At 36.4% G+C, this 21,869-nt stretch overlaps 1 protein-coding gene across 10 annotated transcripts in view; it reads left to right on the top strand.

Moving 5' to 3' along the window:
- The window catches only part of EVI5 (ecotropic viral integration site 5), a 64,216-nt gene that overhangs the window by 12,214 nt on the left and 30,133 nt on the right, over positions 1-21,869 (top strand). For 9 of the 10 annotated variants that reach the window (XM_052666532.1, XM_052666533.1, XM_052666530.1 and 6 more), the window contains 14 exons: positions 645-869; positions 1,819-1,893; positions 2,499-2,624; positions 3,238-3,381; positions 4,385-4,474; positions 4,570-4,667; positions 5,910-5,970; positions 7,472-7,525; positions 9,791-9,823; positions 10,387-10,533; positions 16,307-16,441; positions 18,566-18,706; positions 19,196-19,354; positions 20,881-21,027. In XM_052666532.1, the coding sequence (XP_052522492.1) occupies positions 645-869; positions 1,819-1,893; positions 2,499-2,624; positions 3,238-3,381; positions 4,385-4,474; positions 4,570-4,667; positions 5,910-5,970; positions 7,472-7,525; positions 9,791-9,823; positions 10,387-10,533; positions 16,307-16,441; positions 18,566-18,706; positions 19,196-19,354; positions 20,881-21,027 (1,635 nt within the window). The remainder of the gene's footprint in view (positions 1-644; positions 870-1,818; positions 1,894-2,498; positions 2,625-3,237; positions 3,382-4,384; positions 4,475-4,569; positions 4,668-5,909; positions 5,971-7,471; positions 7,526-9,790; positions 9,824-10,386; positions 10,534-16,306; positions 16,442-18,565; positions 18,707-19,195; positions 19,355-20,880; positions 21,028-21,869) is intronic. The other variant, XM_052666531.1, reaches the window with a different exon arrangement.

Below are 21,869 nucleotides of genomic sequence, written 5' to 3'. Positions count from 1 at the left end.
ATACTTGGAATGATAGATCTCAGATAGATCTGAGAAGGTTTGAGTTGTATAATAACTAGCTGATTTTTATTTTTTTCTCCTCAGGGAATTTCAGGTAAATGAAGGAAGCTCAGTTGATGTAAACTATGTATTCTTGGTCTAGCATCAGAAATCACATTTAAATATTTCCTTAAATGAAAGAAAAATTTGAAATACTGGCACAAGAGAGAAAGTAGACTTTTTGTGACGTGTGTGTCAAATGACTTCTGATAGAAATCTTGTGCACTTCTTTCTGGTTGTCTGCGCTCCATTTAGTTTCAATTTTTTTTGCCGTTTACTTGTCTTGCAAGTTATTCTTAAGCAATGATTTCTTACGTCTTAAAAACTAGAAATATAATTAAGATTACTTTCTTCGATAATGTTTTGTGAAATATTAAAAATTACTATTACTTTGGCCCAGAGGAGTTCTTGTTGAAAATGTTTTTTTAATATTCAGCTTTTTTCATGGTTATTTACTTAAGGGGAAAAAAAAATAATAAAATCATTAATTCTTATTACCTATCAGGCTGCAGTTGAGGCTTACGCCTCATGAACTTCATAACTGGTTTGTGACATAATGTATTATTTTCAGGAAATGTTAATGGTTTTGTATCTTTGTGCTTTAGGAGCTTGTTCGAAAAGGGATACCTCATCATTTCAGAGCAATTGTTTGGCAGCTTCTGTGTAGTGCTCAAAGCATGCCAATAAAGGATCAGTATTCAGAGCTTTTGAAAATGACATCTCCTTGTGAGAAACTAATAAGAAGGGACATTGCTAGAACGTATCCAGAGCATGATTTCTTTAAGGAGAAAGACAGCCTTGGGCAGGAGGTTTTATTTAATGTAATGAAGGTAAGTCAGCATTTCTGTTCTTAAAAACACATTAACAAGAGTAAGCAAGCACAAAGGTTTAGAAAATAATTTACCTTCTGAATGTGTTGTGTCAATTTCACGCGTCCTGTTTTTTAAACTGACTCTACTTTTCAAATGACATTTCAAAGATAGCTTTCAAATATTGTATCCCTATTTAATATGGTTTTGTAAGAGATTTAAATCATCTGCTTACTTAACTTGCATTAAAGCAATTTCACATAGTAGCTGCTGTTAGCGTAATGGAGAAAAGTGTGCCGTGAATTATCAATACTGACAGGTGAGAACATAGTAAATCAAAGTGAGCATTTCATTTTCAAGTGTTGGTGAGCCTGTGTGTGAGAGAAGAAAACAGTAGGTGCAAGATAATGTGCAGTTGTTAGTGCACAAGCACAAAATAACATTGCCATAAAATGTCACTGTATTGCCCCCATTCTACTAGAGCTTAAATTTTGGTCATGTAGCTTCAACAGAGAAGTCAGCACTTTTCTAAATCGTAGTAATTTCCAGTTCTAAAATATGCATGGAAACATGCTATGTGTGTGGAAACCACCTGTAAATAGAGCTACGGCTCTGAATTGTTCTGAAACAGACTGTTTCTTTTGTCAAATCTTCTGTAGATGTAGTAAGCCTGTGCGTTTGGTATGGAAGCCTCCTTATCTTTTGAGACCTGGCAAATTCCTGTGAACTGCAGGCTTTTTTAGGTGTCCATTAATGCATTGAAGGCCAACAGAGAGCAAAGTTCATGTCTCTGTGTAGCTGCAGGTAGCAACTAAACGTCTGATCAAATTTTTTGTATGGAGTGTCTGTTTGCTTTGGATTTGGAAGAGCAAGACAAAAGTTGTTACCAAAATAACAGCATGAGCTAAGATAAATTCTTGTTAGTAATGAGGATTTAATTGTTTGGAGTCTTAAAGATGTTATTTTGTAGGCTTATTCTTTGGTGGATCGTGAAGTTGGATACTGTCAAGGAAGTGCTTTTATTGTTGGATTACTACTTATGCAGGTAAACATTACATGAAGAAATATATGAACCTTGAAAATCCCTGCTAGATTGCATGATGTGTGGTAATGATTTGGAAGGAATTTTTGTGGTGATTCTTTATTGCTGTTTGTTACAATGTAATAGTGGAGGGCTGTCTTTTATTCTGCATATGAAATGAAAGCATTCTCTGTTTCTGTGTTTTGTCAAGAAGCTACAAACTTTCTGAGTGAGAGAATACATTTGTTTCTTAAAGCTAAGGTGGGATCCCAGTCTTGCAAGTTACTCTAGGGCATGTTATGTCAGCTACTGATGAGTCATTCCAAATCTATTACACTGAACCTCCTCTCAGTTTAACTGGGATTTCACAAGTGTCATATTTTAAAAGTTGTCTTTGTATTAATATTCAGTTTTATAGACCAGGTTATATTGTAAGAAGTTTACAGACCTCCATTTCGGTTTAGAAGCCACTTGATAGGACCCAGCATATACAAGGAAAACTACAATAGTAATCATTGGTTATAAATTCCTTGTTTAGAGAAACAGCAAAACACTGTCTCCCCAGACATTCATTCTGTCCTTATGCTTCTCCTGAGTCTTTGTTTCTTTTGTTTTTATTTTTGATATAGATGCCAGAAGAAGAAGCGTTTTGTGTGTTTGTTAAATTAATGCAAGATTACAGACTACGAGAACTCTTCAAACCAAGCATGGCTGAACTGGGCCTTTGTATGTACCAGTTTGAGTGCATGATACAGGTATATGCAAAGTCTATCAAGCTTTTCAGTAACTGAGAATAATGAAATTGGAAATTGCAGTTCAAGAGCAGGCTTGTCTTTGATAATAGACTGTTCTTTGACAATAGCTGATTTCAAAACTGCAGGAGAAAATCTGTGTCTGTACAATGTATTTTTTAACCTTTGACAATGTCACGAGGACTTGTGTTGCTGTACTTCATGCTTATGAATTGTAAATCTTGCATTGAGAATTTTAAGACTGAAATGTCTTTTTACAAATTTGTACTCGATTTACAGCTGATTTTTTTTTTTTTTTTTTTTTTTTTTTTTTTTAAGTAAAAGAAAAGTTGGGCTGACAGGAACAAGTAGGCTTAATTTTGTGGTATGGAAATGTTTACATTTCTGCCATGCAGTGTAAAAATACTACAGGTAATACTGCCATGTCTGCTGCTTGGTTTTTCATACTGATAAACTTTCACATCCATATCAAGTGATATCTCTTCTGGTTATGTGTTATGTAACTGCTGGCTGAGGCAAATGCCAATTATTTTTCCCCATATGTCAGAGCCATTTGCACAATAAAAACCACTTGCAAAACCATAACAAATACATTTTTTCTCATCTTTTTCTCCAGGAGCATCTTCCAGAACTTTATGTGCACTTTCAGTCTCAGAGTTTCCACACTTCTATGTATGCATCATCATGGTTTTTAACTATATTTCTTACAACTTTTCCACTACCAATTGCAACAAGAATATTTGATATCTTTATGTCTGAGGTAACTACTCAATACTTATGTTCTGCTTCAAGAGTAATGGTTAAGAGCAGCTATTTCAGTAGTACTGTGAAGACTGTTCTGATGGGCAAATTTCAAATACCCTGCCTTTGGAGGTTTATCACTTGTTTGGTACGGGAAGATTGTGCATGTAGTTTAAGGAAAAGCAAGTACATATTTGAGTGTAGATGCTGTAAGCAACTTTATAGTCTAAGCCTGTTGAAGAGTCATCGTATCTGCCAGAAGTTCTGGATGCCATGTGATAGCATTGTGCAACAGGGCATCTGTTTTTCAGTAGCTTGGGGTGAAAAATAAATCTTCTGGGCCCACGTTAAAGCTTCATGGGAACAAGCAGATGATGAGGAGGGAGTATAGAAGAGCTGCTCCTGTTGAGAAGATGGCTAGTAATAGCTAGTAGCCAGAAGAACTTATGGAATTATTCAGTGGAATTATCACTGATGCCTAAGGTGTATCTAGGGTTAGAGCTTTGGGTGAATGTAAGTAACAAACCAAAGCTTTTATCCATTTATGCTTTTCCTCTGCCATAATGTTCTAGAAAACGCTAACTCAGAGGTGGATTCCTTCAGATCGTTTATAGTATCTAGGATATTCTTGAGGCAAGCATTCCCTTGAATCTGTTTAAATTGTTCAGTTATGTTATACCTTGTTTGAAACAAAAATACCTTTCTTGAGAAGTAAGTACCTTGTTTCTCTTTTAATTCATTACATTTTAGTACCAAATGTATTTAAAATTATTGATAAAGCTCCTGTGAAGTGCGGTAGCACTCTGGAGAGGACCTGATGTTAGGGCAAGTAGCCTGACTATTTGTCTTCAGTACAAAACAAGGAACCCAGGATCAATCTGTTGTTTAAAGATTTTTGATTTCCCTTTCTTTTGTTTGGGAAACTGGGTGAGCTTTCCAATGTTCTTAAATAATAGAATCATCTTTCAGCATTGACAATACTGTGAATAATTGTTGAATATTATTTTAACTTCTATTTACAGGGTTTGGAGATAGTATTTCGAGTAGGTTTAGCACTACTTCAGACAAACCAAGCAGAATTACTGCAACTTGACATGGAAGGGATGTTACAGGTAAGTTAAGATTGTAATATTTTAAGAGATGTGTGTGGTGTGTGTTTATTTGCAGTTATTAATTACATGTAATCTTGTGCTCTGATTGCTTTTAGCACTTTCAAAAGGTCATTCCACATCAGTTTGACAGTGGTCCAGACAAATTAATCCAGGCATCTTACCAAGTCAAATACAATGCAAAAAAGATGAAAAAGTAGGTATAACATTTTGAGAAAAGATGATACTATTGCTTGGAGTTATTGTTTGTTTGTTCAAAACTAGTTACTCATTACTTCACTCTGAATTTTCCATGTCTAACTTTTTGGGGGGTTGGTTTTATACTGTGAAGAGTTAAAAACTGAAGTACTGTTTGCAAAAGAATTCTACTGAAGTGGTATTTGCTATTGTTCCTGAATATAATCAAATCTCACTTAAAAACTAAAGCTTCTGAGGAAAGCTGCATGTTACAGAAAATTACAGAGCTTCTGTAAAGAGGATTTGAATAGAAAATCTGTTGTGGGATGGGGTGGTGTTAGGTGTGTAGTGTGTAGCTTTTTGATGTTTTTTCTGTTTGTTTTTTTGAGGGTGAAGTAGGGAGGGGAGGATAATTGTAAGGGTAATCCTGATTCTGAGTTTGAAATCCTGAGTATAATACTGCTACTTAAGGTTAGTTGCATGTCTTCACTTTTCTGCCGTCTGTAAATCGTACTGATAAATCAGTTTACCTTTCTTGTGCTTTTCCAGGGTTAAGTTGGGCAATTCTTAAGGCAGGCAGCTTGTAGTATATTGTGATGTGCAAGGAGAGCAGATGTGCTAGGGTCTTTCAAAATAAGTTTACTAATCCTGTCCACCATAGTGCCCAAACTTGCAGGGCAAACCCTTTCTCTGAAAACTAATATAAAAGCTTGCAGTTTAAAACACTACAATTCAGGCTAAACTTACTTGATTGCCTTTTGTAGAGGCATTGGATATCACAGCTTGCGTTTCTTGTTGCTGTTTTTTTTCATTAGGGCAATTCTGGAGCTTGCTTGAGAGGGACTAAAATAGTTTTAAGACTTGCCTCAAATCTCTTTGCATCTTTCTGTCCTCCAGGCCTTCCCAGCAATGTGTTCCTTTGACTGTACTGAATTGATTGTTGTGTAACTGCATTGAGTGGTTATAGTTGTTCCAAATCGTTGCCATTTCAAATCTGTATCTGATAAAGATTGTACAAGCAAGCATCCACATTTCACTATGTAGTCCAGCCTGTTTATGTCTGCAGAAGTATTTCTGTGCTTAAACTAATTTTAATGTTCAGTCCAAGTATTTACAGGAGGACTGTATTGGCAACTTTCAAGTGGTTGTTTAAACAGAGGAAGTATAACCTGTATCTATTTTCTTGTTGCTTGTTAGGTATTAGATCCCTTAAGTTGTCAGTAACATTTCTAATTATCCTTTACTATTTCTATTTTTTTAGGTTAGAGAAGGAATACACTACAATAAAAACAAAAGAAATGGAAGAACAAGTCGAAATTAAAGTAAGAGAGCCTCTATAAATTTACTTACAGATAAGTTTAGTTCTTAGATGTGGATTGTGTGTCTCTGATCTGTGTAACATAGAATTGTTTTGGAAGGGACCTCTTGAAGATCACCTGGCTTCAACTCCACTGACACAGGCAGAGATACCTTCCATAGATCTGGTTGCCCAGCGCCCCATCCAGTCTAGCCTTGAAAACCTCCAGGGATGGAGAATCCACAGTGACTCAGAGCAGCCTGTTCCATTGCCTTACCACCCTCTGAATGAAGGATTTACTCCAAATATCTAATCTAAATCTGTCTTTTAAAGTCATTGCCCTATATCCTCTTTCTATTGCCTCTGAAAGAAATTCCCTCTCCAGCTTTCTTGTGGATCCTCTTTAAATTCTAGAAGGAAGGACGTGTGGCTGGACATGTAACTGAGGTTCCCACATTGTTGTTTTTCAGCATTTGCATTGGACTGTTTGCTCATAAAGGGCACTTGACTGTGAAACTTCTGGTGAACAAATTTGAAGAGCATTAATCAGTGGAGATGTGCTGTACATAGTTCTCGTTAGTTTCTGCTACTAAACTTTGATTTACAGACAACCTCATTCATCAGAGCTCCTCATTCACAATGCTCTGTTGTAAGATATGGATAACCTGCAAGTTAAGATCTGCTCCTACAGGCTTAGGTTCTTTTACTGACTTGCTTTTGTTACATAAATAAGCTTTTGTTGTATTTTCCTTTCACATTTAAGCTTTTTAGAGGGAGTGAGTTGTATCCTTCCTTCTTGCCATACCTTTCTGGTCATTTGTCTTTCAATGTCAATTTTAAAGACAACAGTTCTTCAGAAAAAATTCAGTGAACGTGCACCTGGGAGCACAGAAATTTTCCATGCTTTTCACATTTTTTTATCCTTGTAAACAAATAGTAGACAGGTAGCATTCTTTACTTGAGATTAGGGCTTGCTGGGGTGGCTTATCATGTTAAGATTTGTATGAAATACATCAGATAAAAAAAGTACAACTATTTCTTACTTTGGAGGTAAATAATTGTTCATATAGTTTCTGACAAGAAAAAAAATTAACTATCCTTTTTATTGAGAAGAAAAGGAGAATCTCTGTAGCATTCATTAACTTGTCCTAATGGAGGGATTACTTTTTCATGTCCCTTCTCCATGAGGACTGTGTCCTGCTTTGATTATGAAGAGGAGGCTAATAGTGCTGTGTGGTTAAGCCCTGTGGTTCACTGACCTTCTTATAGCACCAATACAGTTGCTTTCATATTGCACAATACCTTTCTTATCTTTGCTCTGTCAAGCTGTAAAAACTCACCTCTAGAGTTAGTACATCAAATGAAAAGGCTGTTTAAAACAAGTATCACTGCTCATGTTGGTATTCATATTGATTTTTTGCAGCTGTGGTAAGATGTTTTGGTTTTCATTTTCTTAAGCTATCCTGCTTGGCTTTATCAGACTTCCATAACCTGAGAACTAAAGTTCTGAATTGTTTCCATTTCAGAGGTTGCGAACTGAAAATAGGCTCCTAAAACAGCGCATTGAAACATTAGAGAAAGTGAGTAAGCTAGTGACCAAATTGAATCTGTTATTTATATTAATTATATCGATTAGTCATCTTATTGTATGAAATGGGTCTCATAACTTACTATTTGTTTCCGGTTGATTTACAATGTTCACTAACAGTGCTTAGCCAAAAGCATGGCAATAACAAAGCTGTTAAGGTCAGTGCTTATGAATGTTTGGCTCTTATTTGAAATGTTCAATTTCAATATCTGGTTTCTGTAGCATTTTATTCCTCAACTAGAAGTATGAAAGTACAGAAGACTACATAAAATGGTGTAATGCCTGGGTGGAAAAGAGATTATTGTGAGAGAATCTCACTTCTGATAATCTGAAGTTGCTAGGTGTTTTTATGTACGAGCAAAATGACAGGCTTCTGAATGGTCAGAGAAGTGAAGGTGAAAGATTGTTGTCACTGAATACAGCAGTAGAGGGATGTTGTTGCAGCATTCACGTTTAGTACAGAAGTCTGCTGCTGTCAGCTATTAATTCATCTTACGTGATTTGGAATTTTTGTAGAAATTACAGGTACAGGGGGCTGGGGAAAATAATTTCTCATGGATATAGTCTAAAATAGGGTTTTGTTAGGCTTCTTTGTAGCTGGACATAATGTCCAAGTGTGCACGATAACTTTTGTCTTATGTACTGATAGCATGCAAGCATTGTACTTTAGCTTTCCTGTGTTGATATCATGCTTCGTGTGACAGACTGAATCTAGGAAGGTGTGCTCTAGCATGAGAATGTTCTTACCCTTTTTAATTGCAAATAATAGCTGTCTTTCAGCAAATGAAGTTGAATGTTCATGACTTACAAAGAATTGCTTCACAGTGAGGGAAAGGATAGACTAAATTTTATCTGAAATAATTGAACAGTGTTGTATTTCAGATGTTTCTCCAAGAAACCATAATAGATTTAACAGCCTGTGTCAAATTGTGATTAATTGTGATTTCTAAACTGTGGTTTGGGAAAAAAATGCACATTGTGAGGGACATCTTGTGAAAAGAAGTTGTGACCAAAAATTTTATGTATCTAGTTGTTTCAGATCTTGAATTTGTAGGTAAAGCTAACTGAAGGGAACGGACTCTGATATGTTTAATTCTGTAGCAAATGATGCTAGTGTTTTTTTCTTGTGGACTTGTAATAGTAAATGTCCCTGGTTTATGCTTGATTTGCAGAGGTTCAAAGTTTGATTTTATTTTTTTTTTTGCTAGGAACTCAATGATGAGCCACCTGACAGCTCATGTGCCTGTAAATTCTGTGTTTAAAATTTCAAGATTCATTTTCAGAATATCCCGGTCTGATTGGAATTGAAAAGCTTCAGAATGAAAAATCATCTATATTAGTTATTCTCATCCAAAATTCTTGTCATCAGAGCATCTAAGAACAGATCATGAAGGAAAAAAGAAAAAAAAAGCCTCATATAATTCTTTTGTTGGGAACTTGTAAAAATTTATTTCCTCATCCTCGCAAATGATTTACTTGTGATTTTCTTAGCATACTGTAATGACAGACACCTTAAGATGCAACCTTACTGCATTTAACTGATAGCTCCTATAACCAGCTCAAACTTTGTCCTTGGAATTTTTATAAGATTCTGGATGGTTTAACTATCTTTGAATAGAGTACCATCGAATCTGTGAAAATTGGGTGCTTACAAGGGTGGTAGAGTGCAGATGTCTGTAATGAAATTGTACATTTAGCAGGGTGGAGGAAATACAGTGCTTGTCAGCTTGCACACATTTGTTTGTAGTACTTCAGTAAGGGAAAAGACTCTGTGAACTGTTTGAGTTGCTGCTAAAGCTCATTGGAACAAAATATTAGCTGTCATAGTTGAAATTTTCTACTTAGGTCTTTCAGTGTGCACTGTTTAATTTCTGTGCTTCATCTTTGTGGAAGCGTTAGTTCTGCATGGATGTCTGTGCGCTTAGTGGAGTTGCCTTTGTGCTGAAATGCCTTCCTTTGGTAGTGTTCAGAGAAAAATAACCAATCTCCTGTAAAAAAGAAGTAGTCTGGCTTTGGTACCTGCTTGTATCAAAGATTGACTCGTTACATCTGTTGCAGTAAAAGGCTGCTTCCTGCGATTTCCAGCCTGAGTTGCTTTAACTTACATAAGAGCTCAACTTGTAAAAACAAGTTGCCTGTATAGAAAAATGGGTAGAATTTGGACACTTTCTTTCTCTGCTCTAGTCTTTTTTTTGTCACTATTATCACTCTTTTATTTTTTCTTTTCCTTATTCCTATCTGAATTTTTCCTTTGTAGGAAAGTGCTTCCTTGGCAGATAGATTGATACAGGTATAGTCTTCTAGTCTTTTACTGTATGACTCTTTCTACTTTCAGAAAAACCAAACTGCTTTAATGCATGCATACTTGCATGCTGCTCTCTATCCTTACCTTGTTGATTTGGAATAAATATATAGCTAATCTCTTACTAGAAAGTTGTTTAATATATTAAAAAATTAAAAAATATAAAGTCAGTAGTTGCACGTTATAATAATTTTCTAACCTAATGTAATTCTGGTGGAAATTTTTGTTTCAAATGGATTGAGACATTATTAACACTTCAATTGAATATTGCAAACTTAAATCTTTGCATGTACAGCTGAGTAATATTGCATGAATTGACTTCTATTGAATGCAGGTACACAATTGTGCTTGCTGAAAGGATATCAAGCTTAGTAACAAGGTACTAAAGCAGCTGCTTAGTACTACATTATCCAAAAATTCCTACTAATTGTATTCCATGCTGTTTGCAAAATCAATCCGAAATATGCACCTGAGTACTGCAAAGGCAGTCTTTCTTGGATTTGTCCTCAATTGCTTTTGAGGGGAAAAAACCCACATAATTATGTCCTAAGGGACAAGTGACAAGGGCCCAGGAGGCTGAGGAAAACTACCTCATAAAACGGGAGCTGGCCACCATCAAACAGCAGAGTGATGAGGCCAATACTAAACTGGAGCAAGCTGAGAGTACCATCAGGGAGCTCCAACAGCAGCAGCAATGGGTAAGGAGCCTGGCAGCACATCATCTCATGTTTTTCATTCACTTGTGTTTGTTTTTCCTCATTGTGACATGGTGTCTGTGCTGTCCTTACAAATGCTTGTGTATTGTGATTTTCCTTCTTAAGAAGTATACAAATTGGACTAAATGCTATTTTGATCTCTTCTTACTGATAGATGATGGAATTCATACCCTGGATAAATGTAAGTTTAAAAAAAAAAAAAGAGAAAACAAAAACAAAAAACCACTCTAAACCAAAACCAACACACAACCTTTTCATGTCTAAGAACTCTAGCCACTGCGAACTACGTCTGTCTGAATACTCAAACTTGAGAGTTGATAATGCCATTTCCTAGCTTCTCATTTAAGTTGCGTGCTTCAATATTGATGGTTTTTTCTGGTTACATGCATGCTTTCCTACTTCTTTTGCAAAACATTAGCAAAGTAGCTATCCCTTGCTTTGGAGACAGCACAAGAATTCATTAAAAGGTGTGGATTTATGTGCAGGTGGAACAGGAAAATATGTTAGCTGCTATATTTGGCAAATACTGTGTTTGTATGTACTATGAATTTTAGGTTGTGTAATGTGCAAGACTTTAGACCATTACTGTGAGGCTGAAGTTACTTTCCCTAAGCCACTTGCAAGGAGTTTGGTATCTTTTTTCAATAGAGGGAGGCTGCTTATGCCATCTTCACTTGGTGGGTAAGCTATGTGTTTGCAGTGTTGGTGTGACCATACCTGTACTGCCTTGTACAAAACTTGTTCAGAGCCCTAGACACCTCAGGTACATGAAACGTGATGTTTTAGAACTAAAGCATTCTGCAGCTACTTAATAAATGCCTTATTGGGCAGCACAATGGTTTATTTTACTCAGCGCCAAATCTCTGGAGGTACTTGCATTTGTTTTTGGGAAGTGGAGAACAGATTTACTGTTAACTTAGATACAACAGTAGTTTGTTATGTCTGTTTAATGTGTTCAGCTGTACAAATGATGCATCTTTTGGAATAGTTGCTGGGCATTGTAATTGAGCTGTGACACTGTAATGTGTAATGCTGATAACTTTAGTTGTATTTTCTTCAGGAATAAGCATGGCAAAATGATGGCTGTGGAAGTTGTATTTCACTTCAAAGATGGTATATATGTATAGCATGCCAAATGTTCATAGAATAGAAGTATTCCTCTTTCTACTGTCTAATTATGACAGTAATTTGGAAGCAAACAATAATACTCTTGGAGTGCGTATTAGTGGAGGAGTCCTAGTGACTGTTAATTCCTAATGGTTCTGAGCAAAGATATGGGAAACTGAATTGCAAAATTGTTTCTATATTGATTCTGTGGGTACAAGATATTGAATTGGTACTGCAGGAATAGAGAGAAAGCAATGCAAGAGTAAACAACTAATTTTAAGCCATACTTCCTAACCTGTGTGCTTGCAGCTTTGTTTTTCTCCACTTATGTGAGAGAGTGACAGTAGGAAATAGTCTGGCTGTTTGCAGTGTTGGGATTACAGATGGGTTTTTACTCACTAAACAGTACGGTTTTGAAGTGCAAGAAATTGTGCTGTGGTGATAAAGACAGCAACTGAATTAAGGTGGTGGAACTTCTGCCCTAAGCAACGGGAGCTGCTTGGGGGGGGGCGGCAGGTGGCTGCACCTCGGGCACCACCTAGTGGGAAGCCACGCATTCTGTCTGAGTTCTGGTATTCACTTCAAGCAGAATCCCCCAGTAAATCTTCTTACCAGTGTCTAGTGGCAGTGGCTCCTGGCAGTGCTCATTTTCCAGTATCGTCTTCATAGCTGCTTTGGTGGTGATTGTTTTTTTTTTTTTCCAGTTACTTCAATTTTGTTCATGGTTAGCAAAAATAACTAAATAAATAAATGCAGACTGTACTGATAGATGGCTGCATAGCTGGTCTCCTCATCTGAAGGTACAGCATCTATCATGCATCCTTGGTAGCCTGAATCTCTTCCAGTTATGAGTTCTGTTTCAACATGGTATTTAGTAGCATGAACACTATAACAAGCCTCAGTATTTGTAAGAAAGGTAACCTATCCTTAGTAAAAAAAAAGAAAAAAAAAGAAAAAAAAAGAAAAAAAGTTATGATTTGTGTTTAAATGCTACCTGAGGCGTATTTATAGCTGTGCTGTGAGAGCACAAAATGGGTGGATTAAAAAAAAAAAAACCAGAAATGTTGAAGATCCTACAGAGTATGTGTGTGCCTTTGAAGAATTGCTCCCTTCTGACACTTTTCCTTAGGGGTGGGGATTGAGATGGGTAGAAGAACATCCTTCTGACTGTATTCCAACAACTGAAGTCCGAATTACATGCAGCTTTAATTTTTTCTGTATTGCAATATTTGTAGGGAGTTTTCAGTTGAAACAGAGTGACTTAAATCTATTTAGAGGTATTTGTTACCATTTTTTCCCAGTATAAGTAATGGAATTTCTGCTATAGTTCTTATCTCAAGATGACCTGAAAGTTGTGCTGATGTTCGTATAATGAATTGCATATTAAGAGTCATCAAATATGTTCTACATATTTCTGAAAAAATTTTAGGTCATTTGGAAACAGAAGTGGGAAAGAAGCATGAAATAGTAAGGCTTGAGATGGAGACTTTGCATGTCATTTTACTTGGGATGCTAGCTTTTACATCTTTCTGTGGAGCGACTAACAGTGTAACGGTTTTAGAGTGCACAGTGTGTGTACTTTTCTTGTATTGCTACCTAGGAAAAACAATTGTAAAGTAAAACACCATTCTGAAGTACTACTGGAGTTCAGTGCTTCAGCTCATTTGTCTAAATGCCTCTGAAGAAAACGATACCAATCTACTGCTGTGGCAAGTGCAGTCTTACAGAGAAATCTGCCACAGACTTGTCCATGTGGTGGGCAACTGGGAGATTAAGAGGAACACTATTTGTTTCTTCTCTGTAGTGCTGATCAACTGTGATCTGTATAGATGGAGTTGTGCCTGACAAACCTTGTTCTCAGGTATGCTGAGGGCAGTGGTGTTTGAGGGATTAGGTGTGAGGGCAGTGAGACTGTTCTAAGATGCTCTTGGGGGGGGGGGTATTTTTTTTGCTGTTTTTTTTTTTCTCTCTGATTTTTTTAAAAAAGAGATTTTTGTTGGATATATAAGAACAAATAATCTAAGGATTTCAGCCCATTAAACATACCTCCAGAAAACAATATCAGTCTTTCCTAGAAATACTTGAATTCTTAGTGATGAGCCAGATCATCGGTCTGAATGCTTGAGAATTGAATTTACTGAATAAGAGGCAGTTCAGGAAGCTAAAAGTGCTTTATTTCTTAATATTGAGAAAGCCTTCCAGGTGTGTTACAAGTTGGAAGTTTAATTGACTAAATATTCTGATGAAAGCATATGCATTTTACTGGGTAACTTGTAGCCATATGTTTGGTTATAGTCACAGCAACTGCATTCTCAGTAGTTTCATTTCAGGAACTCATACCAGAATTACTAATAATGAAGAGCGTGGTAACTGACATAGGAAGAATACACTTATAATGAACGTCACAACCTTACTGAAGGTTTTCCTTTATTTTATTCACTTTATTTTACAATATACTTTACGTCTGAATTTTCAAAAATACTGAATTCATTGAAGTGCTATGGTTAGTGTGCAAATGTATAAGCAAAGTTAACAGGGCAGTATAGAAAAGGTGTTTTGCAAACAGATACTGTTATATACATTACAAAAGTAATATTAGGAATGTTTGGCAATCTTACTATGTGACATATGAAAGAATAATTTGGAAAAAAATAAATCCAGTTATGTGAGGCTAAGCACAAGGATTTAATTTGGGAGTAAATGATTGTAAAACTGGGTTTTTAGTATTTCAGGTTATAGAGGCACCTTCTGAAGATACATCAAGAAGAAGTGTTTCTATAGTGAAAAGGTTGGAATGGTGCTCAGAAATGTAGATTTGTGGTGTTCTTTGATGCAAATATGAGGGCTTAAGGCAAGCACATAAAGACAGATATTTAGCAAACAAAGTAGCATTTTCTAACATCAATTTGATTATAAATTTGTCAGTGATTTAACCTAAAGTTGTTTTTAAAAATTAAAAATCACAGCTTTGAGCTTCTGAATATTTTTAAACATTTATTTTGATCTTGGTTATACTTTATTGCCAATCCGCCAAGACTGGGTTTAAAGGAGTGGCATGGCTGCTTTTGGTGCTTGCTTTGTGGCTAGGCATTTAGAAGCATTTAACTGTGTCCTAAGTAGGCCAAGTCTGAAGGCGGATTTAAAAAACAAGTCGTGAGTCCAAAACTGTTCACATTACTCACGTGTGTTGTTTCCAAATCAGGATGAGTTTAGCTCTTCAGATCCACTATTTCCACTCCATTTCCTGAAAAGTCTAGAGGACTCCAAAGCAGGCACGCTGCGTTCATTTTTGTTTCCTATTCTCTTGCTTGTGGAATCTGAAGCAAGAAACAGAGTCCACCGCTCCATCAAAGTTGCTGTTTATGTCATTTGATAAACTTGTTCAAACAGCTAAGGAAGAAGAAAGCTGTTGCGTGTTCTGTGTCTCTGCATATTGTTTCATGTGCTATGGATGCCCTCCTATCGGATGCAGTGATTCTGGAAACATTGGCATTGTCTGTCTGTCCTTTCCTGACATTTCAGTTCAGGGCTACCTCTGCTACTTGCTGTGTGAAGACAATATGCAGATTGAAAATAGTACATATTAAATCAGTGTTGTGTAAGGAAAAGCTAATATCTTTGTGCAGTGTTCTTGGTGCGTTCAGCTGTGCAGCTAATAGTCAAGCACTTTTAATTGGACAGTCTCTGTGATGCTGAAAACTGTTTGCACAGGTTACGTTTGCCTTGTAGTGTTTTGTGTATACTCCTCTGTTGTAATTCTGTGGATTCATATCCTGTGTATTTTAAGAAATGTAATAAAAATGTATCTGTAAACAGGTGAGTTTGATCAAATACGGTTTAGATGTAGTTGGCATATACAAGTACAAAAATGAGAAAGTACTTCTGTGGCCATGCAATTGTGTGTGATAAATTCCTGTTTGGTCTGTTAGTGAAGTTTGTGAGTGAAAGCAGGGAATGTTATATCCTAATAGCGGCACACATAACTGAAAACTTCTCTGCTAACTCAGCAAACTAAGTTGTTTGATGCAAAAGCAAAGCAAGATATGGCTTTATAGAAATTCATGGAAGCCATAGGGCTTATCCTAAAAATATATTACAAGGAAGAATATATATTCTGTGAGTAAATAGGAGCCTAAAGGTTGGAGTGAAATAAAGAGGCAAGCCCAAGTAACAGTGCTTTGAAGCATACGTGACTTATTTTAAATTCAAGGTTATGGAAGGCTTCTGCTGAATCATAGTTTGAGTAGGGATCAAGAGAAGTCCTCATATTAACCTTGTAAATAGCTAACCTTAAGCCTTTTTTCAACACACCACAAAATAGCTACAGATCCTTCATTTTTATTTTTATTTTTCCCTAGTTTAGATAACATTGAGAAGAAGGCATGAATCGTTGCTCATGAGTACTCAGAGGGGTCTCAGTCTGATCCTGTACCTTTGGTCTTGTATGGCTGAAGTTGTTTCAGAAGAGTAGTAATAGGGTTTGTACATACATCAGTGGGGATAGACCTGTTAGTAGACCTTCTGTATCTTAAAGTAGTATTTCTAGTCTTAAGCATTTGAATGTATGGTTTTTCACTTCAAATCTGACACGACACCCATTTTGAGCTATCTGTGCTTCATACTAAATATATTTCTGCAAACTTTGTAGCATAAATGCAGTTCACGATACAGTGAAGACTTTGTGCTACAGCTGGAAAAAGAGCTGGTCCAAGCCAGGCTGAGTGAAGCAGAATCCCATTGTGCCCTGAAGGAGATGCAAGATAAAGTTCTAGAGATGGAAAAGGTAAACCAAGCCCAGGATCTTTGGTATAAAATAGCTCTAGAGATGGAATGCGGGTCCCTGTAGTTATTTGTGGTTGATTATAGCAAAAAAAAAAAAAAAAAAAAAAAAAAAAAAGCCACACCAAACAGAAATATCAAAAAACAGTAACAAAAACTAAACAAGATGTTTACACTGAGAAGGGCCTATGATTGCTTTCTCCTGTGCCTGTGTTGGAAAATGCAAATTCTGGTAGGGTCTTAACAGCAAACATCAGCTGTTTCAAAACTATATTCTGCAATGAGTAGCAAGCCTATGGTGAGCCTTGAAGTGATGTGGAGTTATGAGTAGTTGGAGCAGACACGAAAGAGGAGTTCAAGATTGCCCTTCCCCAGTCTTGTTCTTGAGTATCTCCCACTTTCTGTTATGGGCAGGAAAGTGTATCTGCTGTCCTTAGCATGAAACTCTGCTGCCTTTCAGGTGCCAGTCATTTTGTAGTTTTCTGACACCAGAACTCTAGCTGGATTCAAACAATCTGTCAGGCACTTTATTCTTAATTTATTGTCAGGTTTTTCTTCACAGAAAATAGAAAAATCCAATTGACCTTATTTAAAGCGCACTCTTCTGTTGTTTTGGGAGATTATTTCCCTATGAAAACTTGAAAAAGCTGCATATTCAAGAATGTGGACAAAACTTACGAGTTAACTTCACAGGACTCATCTAGTTAAGATTTTACTTAAAGAGCTTGACTGGGAATCTGACAGAGTAGTAGTGTTGTAGTTACACTGGTAAGAGGTCAGAATCTAGCATCCATGTCCAATCTGCTAGTTTTGTTTTGTTGTCCTCTTTGTTTTAATATTTCATTTTAAAATGTGTTATTACTTGTATATTTAAACTATGTTATCTATTTTATATGCTGCCCAAGACAGTCCCTCTCCACTCATTGTGGCCTGGGACAGCCAGAAGGTTCATACCCATGATTCTCTAAAAATTTAGAAATACCACTTTTCTTGAGCTATGGGAGTTAGCATATACTGAAAACTTTAAATATGAAGATGTTGGAGTTGTGGGGAAAAAATGATGTACCAGGCAAACTTTGGGTGTCAAGAAACATTTTAGTCTTTAATGAACTTAGGCATGTGAGAAAGCGACTCAGGTTAACTCCCCTCAGTTTCTATAAATACAGCTCTTTATGTGGCATGTCACTAACAGTAATCTGGAAAAACTCTGCTCGGTAACCTGAGACTTGAATGGCTGTAAGCATTAAGAATGGAATGTAAACATTAAGAAACAGTTAGTTTCTTGATTTGCTAATGCTTACAGCCCATGATTTGGAACATGCTAGTAAATGGTGACTTTGCTGTGTTAATGTTGAAGTACTACACTCAGCTCTCAGGAAAAACTGGAAGCTTTCCCAGCACTGTCTCTAAATACTTGATTTTGCTAGAAATTGCAACTGAGAAGTACAGTAGAAAATGATAAAGCACAATTGAACTTTGAGTGTTTGGTGACCAATGATTCAATAAAAGGAAACTAGCTGGGCAGCTGTCCTCCTTCCCTTCTAGTGTTTTTGCTTTATCCCCAGACTTTCATTCTTTGGTCACTTTTCCTAAGTAACTTCTGTGGTGTGCATTGCTGTTTTGTTTATCGCTTTCCAGTCTTTCTGCTTTTTTCATGTCTTCGTATACATCCATGTACTTTCACTTAAGAGCTTTCTTGACTATTAGTAAATATTAATGCATAGTTTCTTTATCAACATACCTTTTCTTTTTCAAAAGCAAATTATCTCCTTCCCAAAACTTAAATTTCCATTTATTTTTTTCTGTAAAACGGAGTAAGAACTGTAACTCTAAAGGTGTAACTTCTGTTCCTCGTTTGCTTTATTTTTGTCAATTATTTCATAATCTTTTCTCTTTTCTTTTTAATGTGCCAAAAGTAGTGTAAATAATCTTTGGGAGGGATAATATGCAGTGAAATGGACAATTTAAATATACTTGTAGTCATTAGATATATTTTTAGGTACTTTATAAGAGATGTATTAAGAAATTTTGGTTAGCAATAGGAGTTTTCATATTTTTGTTTTGGAGTGGATCTTGCTAAGCAATATTTTGTTCAGATGCATGTTTAAGAGGATGTTCCTTGTTCCAGAGGAACAGTGCTCTCCCTGATGAGGAAAATGTTGCTAGACTACAAGAAGAACTGATTGCAGTGAAACTCAGAGAAGCAGAAGCTTTGATGGGTCTCAAAGAACTAAGGCAGCAAGTCAAAGACTTGGAGGAACACTGGCAGGTATGGGCACCAAGAGACTCTTCTCTTTTTCTTCTTTTCTAATGGATGATGACAAGGCAAGAAAATCTTGAGATGTTAAGTAGGAACTAGTGACTGTGGACTGTGAAAATATCACTAACATCAGAAGTATGTTGGAAGTTGTTCTCTAGCTGTTGCAGATGACAAAGGCCTGTACTAACAACCAGCCATCCTGGTAGAAAGGAAATATCCCATCATTACTTCCACTTCAGTAAATATTAAAAGCTCTTTTTCAGGATGTATTTGAAATCCTGTGACTTAATCTAGTTGGGAATCACCGCCTTCGGTTTTTTAATGCTCTATTCTTAAAACTTGTATAGATTTCTAGATTTTTAGACCTAAAAGTAGCATTTTGAGCAACTTGGCATTGTACAGCTGAGACATCAAGGAGTTCTTTAAAGGAGATTACTTAAGTGAAATTAGAGAACACCAGGAAAGATGAGATATCAGCAATGATGTGGGTTTTTTTAGCGTCACCTAGCTCGCACCACTGGGAGGTGGAAAGATCCTCCGAGAAAAAATACAGTGAATGAACTGCAGGATGAGCTGATGACAGTCCGACTGAGAGAAGCAGAAACTCAGGCTGAATTGAAAGAAACCAAACAAAGAATGATGGAGATGGAAACACAGGTATGATATTTAGCATATGAATTGACCAGAATGCTGCCAGACTAGCATCAGATGGCCAATACCATTTAATGGTCTGTACCATTTATGGGGATGACTTTAGCTCTAAGATGTCATAGTCTCTTTTTTAACTGCTTTTTTCTTTGTATCTTAGATTGAGAGGGAGAATCAAGTGCACACAATCAATCTAGCATACTTTAATGTCCCCTTACAGGACTAAGCTTTCACAATTTCTTACTTGGATTAACTGGTAAACTCTGAATGTGTGTGAATCCTTATCTGTTCAGTTGTTACTGGGATGCTAACAAAAGTGTGCTTAAGGTATTTCCACCTTCACAAACCTTTACCTAATTGATGATTCACATATTGTAATTTCAAGTCTTAAAGTAACAGTGCTTTTCTTGTGAAATTGCCAGTACTAGATCATCTCCTGAAAGCCTGAATATGGTTACTAAGCAGGAATCTTGGTGTAACAATAGCCTATTGTCACTTTTCAGCAGAAGCTTTACCTTTCACCTGCTAAGAAGTGTATTTTAGCATTACTGAAATGTGCAGAATAGGCAAGAAACAACTTATCTGCTAAGATCCTTTTTTTGTAACTGTAGTGCAAGTTAAGTGGTCAAATCTGAAAGTGCAACGTACAATTGGTACATTCATATTAATTTGTGAGCTCTCCACTGAATTGATATTGAACGTGCTGTTGATTGATAAGTGTTTGTAACAGGTCTCTGAGAAATCTTCCCATGTATCAAGATGTGGTATTGAAGAGGGAGAGAATGGCTATACAATACGTGGTAGCTTACTACTGATAGAGGCACCAGTTTATTCTACACTAACTGAATAAAGGTGTTTTTGTGCCTTCTAAAACTTGTATTTAAACGTAAATACTGTTGATGTATGTTTTGTTGTTTTTCCTTTCTATTTGTTTTAGTCAGTAGGGGGCATAGGTATCCTGCACTCTGGGTTACATGCAATAACCTCAAGACCTCTAGGTTGCTCTTGCTTCAGTGTTAAGCATTGAGTCTGTGTTTATGTTGCTGAGCTGTCATTTGAAACAAATGCAGTGGTTCTCAGATTGTATTGATCTATGCACAGCCTCCTGTAAAAAATGTCTTGTATTAAAGCACTGATCTTCCAGGATTTCAGTGGTTAAAGAAGTGTGCATATAGTATTTCTGATATACTTGATGTTCTGTGGTTGCACCAGCTAGTAATTGTAATTGGGGTGCACGTTCACAAAGCCTTTGACTTACGTAAGTGCAAGATGAGTAGAAATGTGTACAGCAACTTTACGTTCTTGTTCTTAAAGTGAATTCTCTATTTAAGAACCCTTGAAATATCATGGTTGTGAAAAACAAACGTCATGCAAACTTTTGACTTCATTTAAAAAATTCTCAATGTTTTCCATCAAGTTTTTTTTTATAGCAAATGATCTGTCAAGTCTGTCTTGTCAGACTTTAGGGAGGTAAACTAATATGAAACATCTCTTATTGATGTGCTTTCTTTTTTTTTCCTTATCATAAATGTCAGAGTCAGATCAATAATAACCATTTGCGAAGGGCAGAGCTGGAGGTCACCAGCCTGCAGGAGAAGGTACAGTATCTTACTGCACAGAACAAAGGACTTCTTGCTCAGCTGAATGAAGCAAAACGTAGACAAGCGGAGATTGAATGTAAGGTAAACAACATGAATAGACAATTTGCATGCTTCTGTGTTTGTAATTTGTAGTGTTTTCCACTACTAATTTATTTTCCAGTTTGACAATGTCATCTTAAATTTACCATCTCAAAATCATTTGAGGTTTTGACAAAGCTGTTCCTTTGTGGTCTCACAAAGATAAACTTTGACTTCAAAGTGTGGTTCTGCTTTACTCTCTACTGCTGTCTGTGTGAAATGAGTAAAAAGACACTCTTCTGCTCAACAGATTCCGATTGCTATGTGCTCTGATTGTCTTAGTGACAGAAGACAACTTCAGTGCTATTACTGCAGAACTAGCTTGGGTTCAGAAATGGCAGTAAAAACCGTCTTTGAATGGAAAAAATGCACAGAGAAGAGCGTTAGGGTATTCACTACCTAAACAGTAAACTGCTTGTAAGAGATCAGCCTAAAAATACTGGGCAAGAAAGTGTTCAATTCCATCAGTGCACCAGAGCTCTACCTGTTGTTTTCATCCCAGACTTAGTTTCATAACTAAGTACTTAACCGATCCCTAATAATTTCTCTTTTAGTCATGTACATGCAATATGGAAAGGCAGTAAAGGATAAGCCCTACAAGGTTTTCTTTTAACTTGGATGAAACTTTTCCTGAAACGACTGTTGATACTTCTCTCAAAGTGCAGTCTTAGTTGGAAATTGCTATAATTAAGACCTAATGTACTGGAGACAGTAAAGCAACTTTCAACTTCACTCTGTCTCCAAAAGATGTTTGCGGAGTTTTTTATAAAATCAGCTGGCGCTGAGTGGCCAGTAATTTCTAAATAGATGAGTTGTGTGTTAACATTCATCCTGTAACAAAATGA

The sequence above is a fragment of the Tympanuchus pallidicinctus genome, unplaced genomic scaffold, assembly GCF_026119805.1.
Source record: "Tympanuchus pallidicinctus isolate F22 unplaced genomic scaffold, pur_lepc_1.0 scaffold7, whole genome shotgun sequence".
In the NCBI taxonomy this organism is placed as follows: domain Eukaryota; kingdom Metazoa; phylum Chordata; class Aves; order Galliformes; family Phasianidae; genus Tympanuchus; species Tympanuchus pallidicinctus.
Note: the sequence above shows the minus strand (reverse complement) of the source record. Positions and strands in the feature narration are given on the sequence as shown.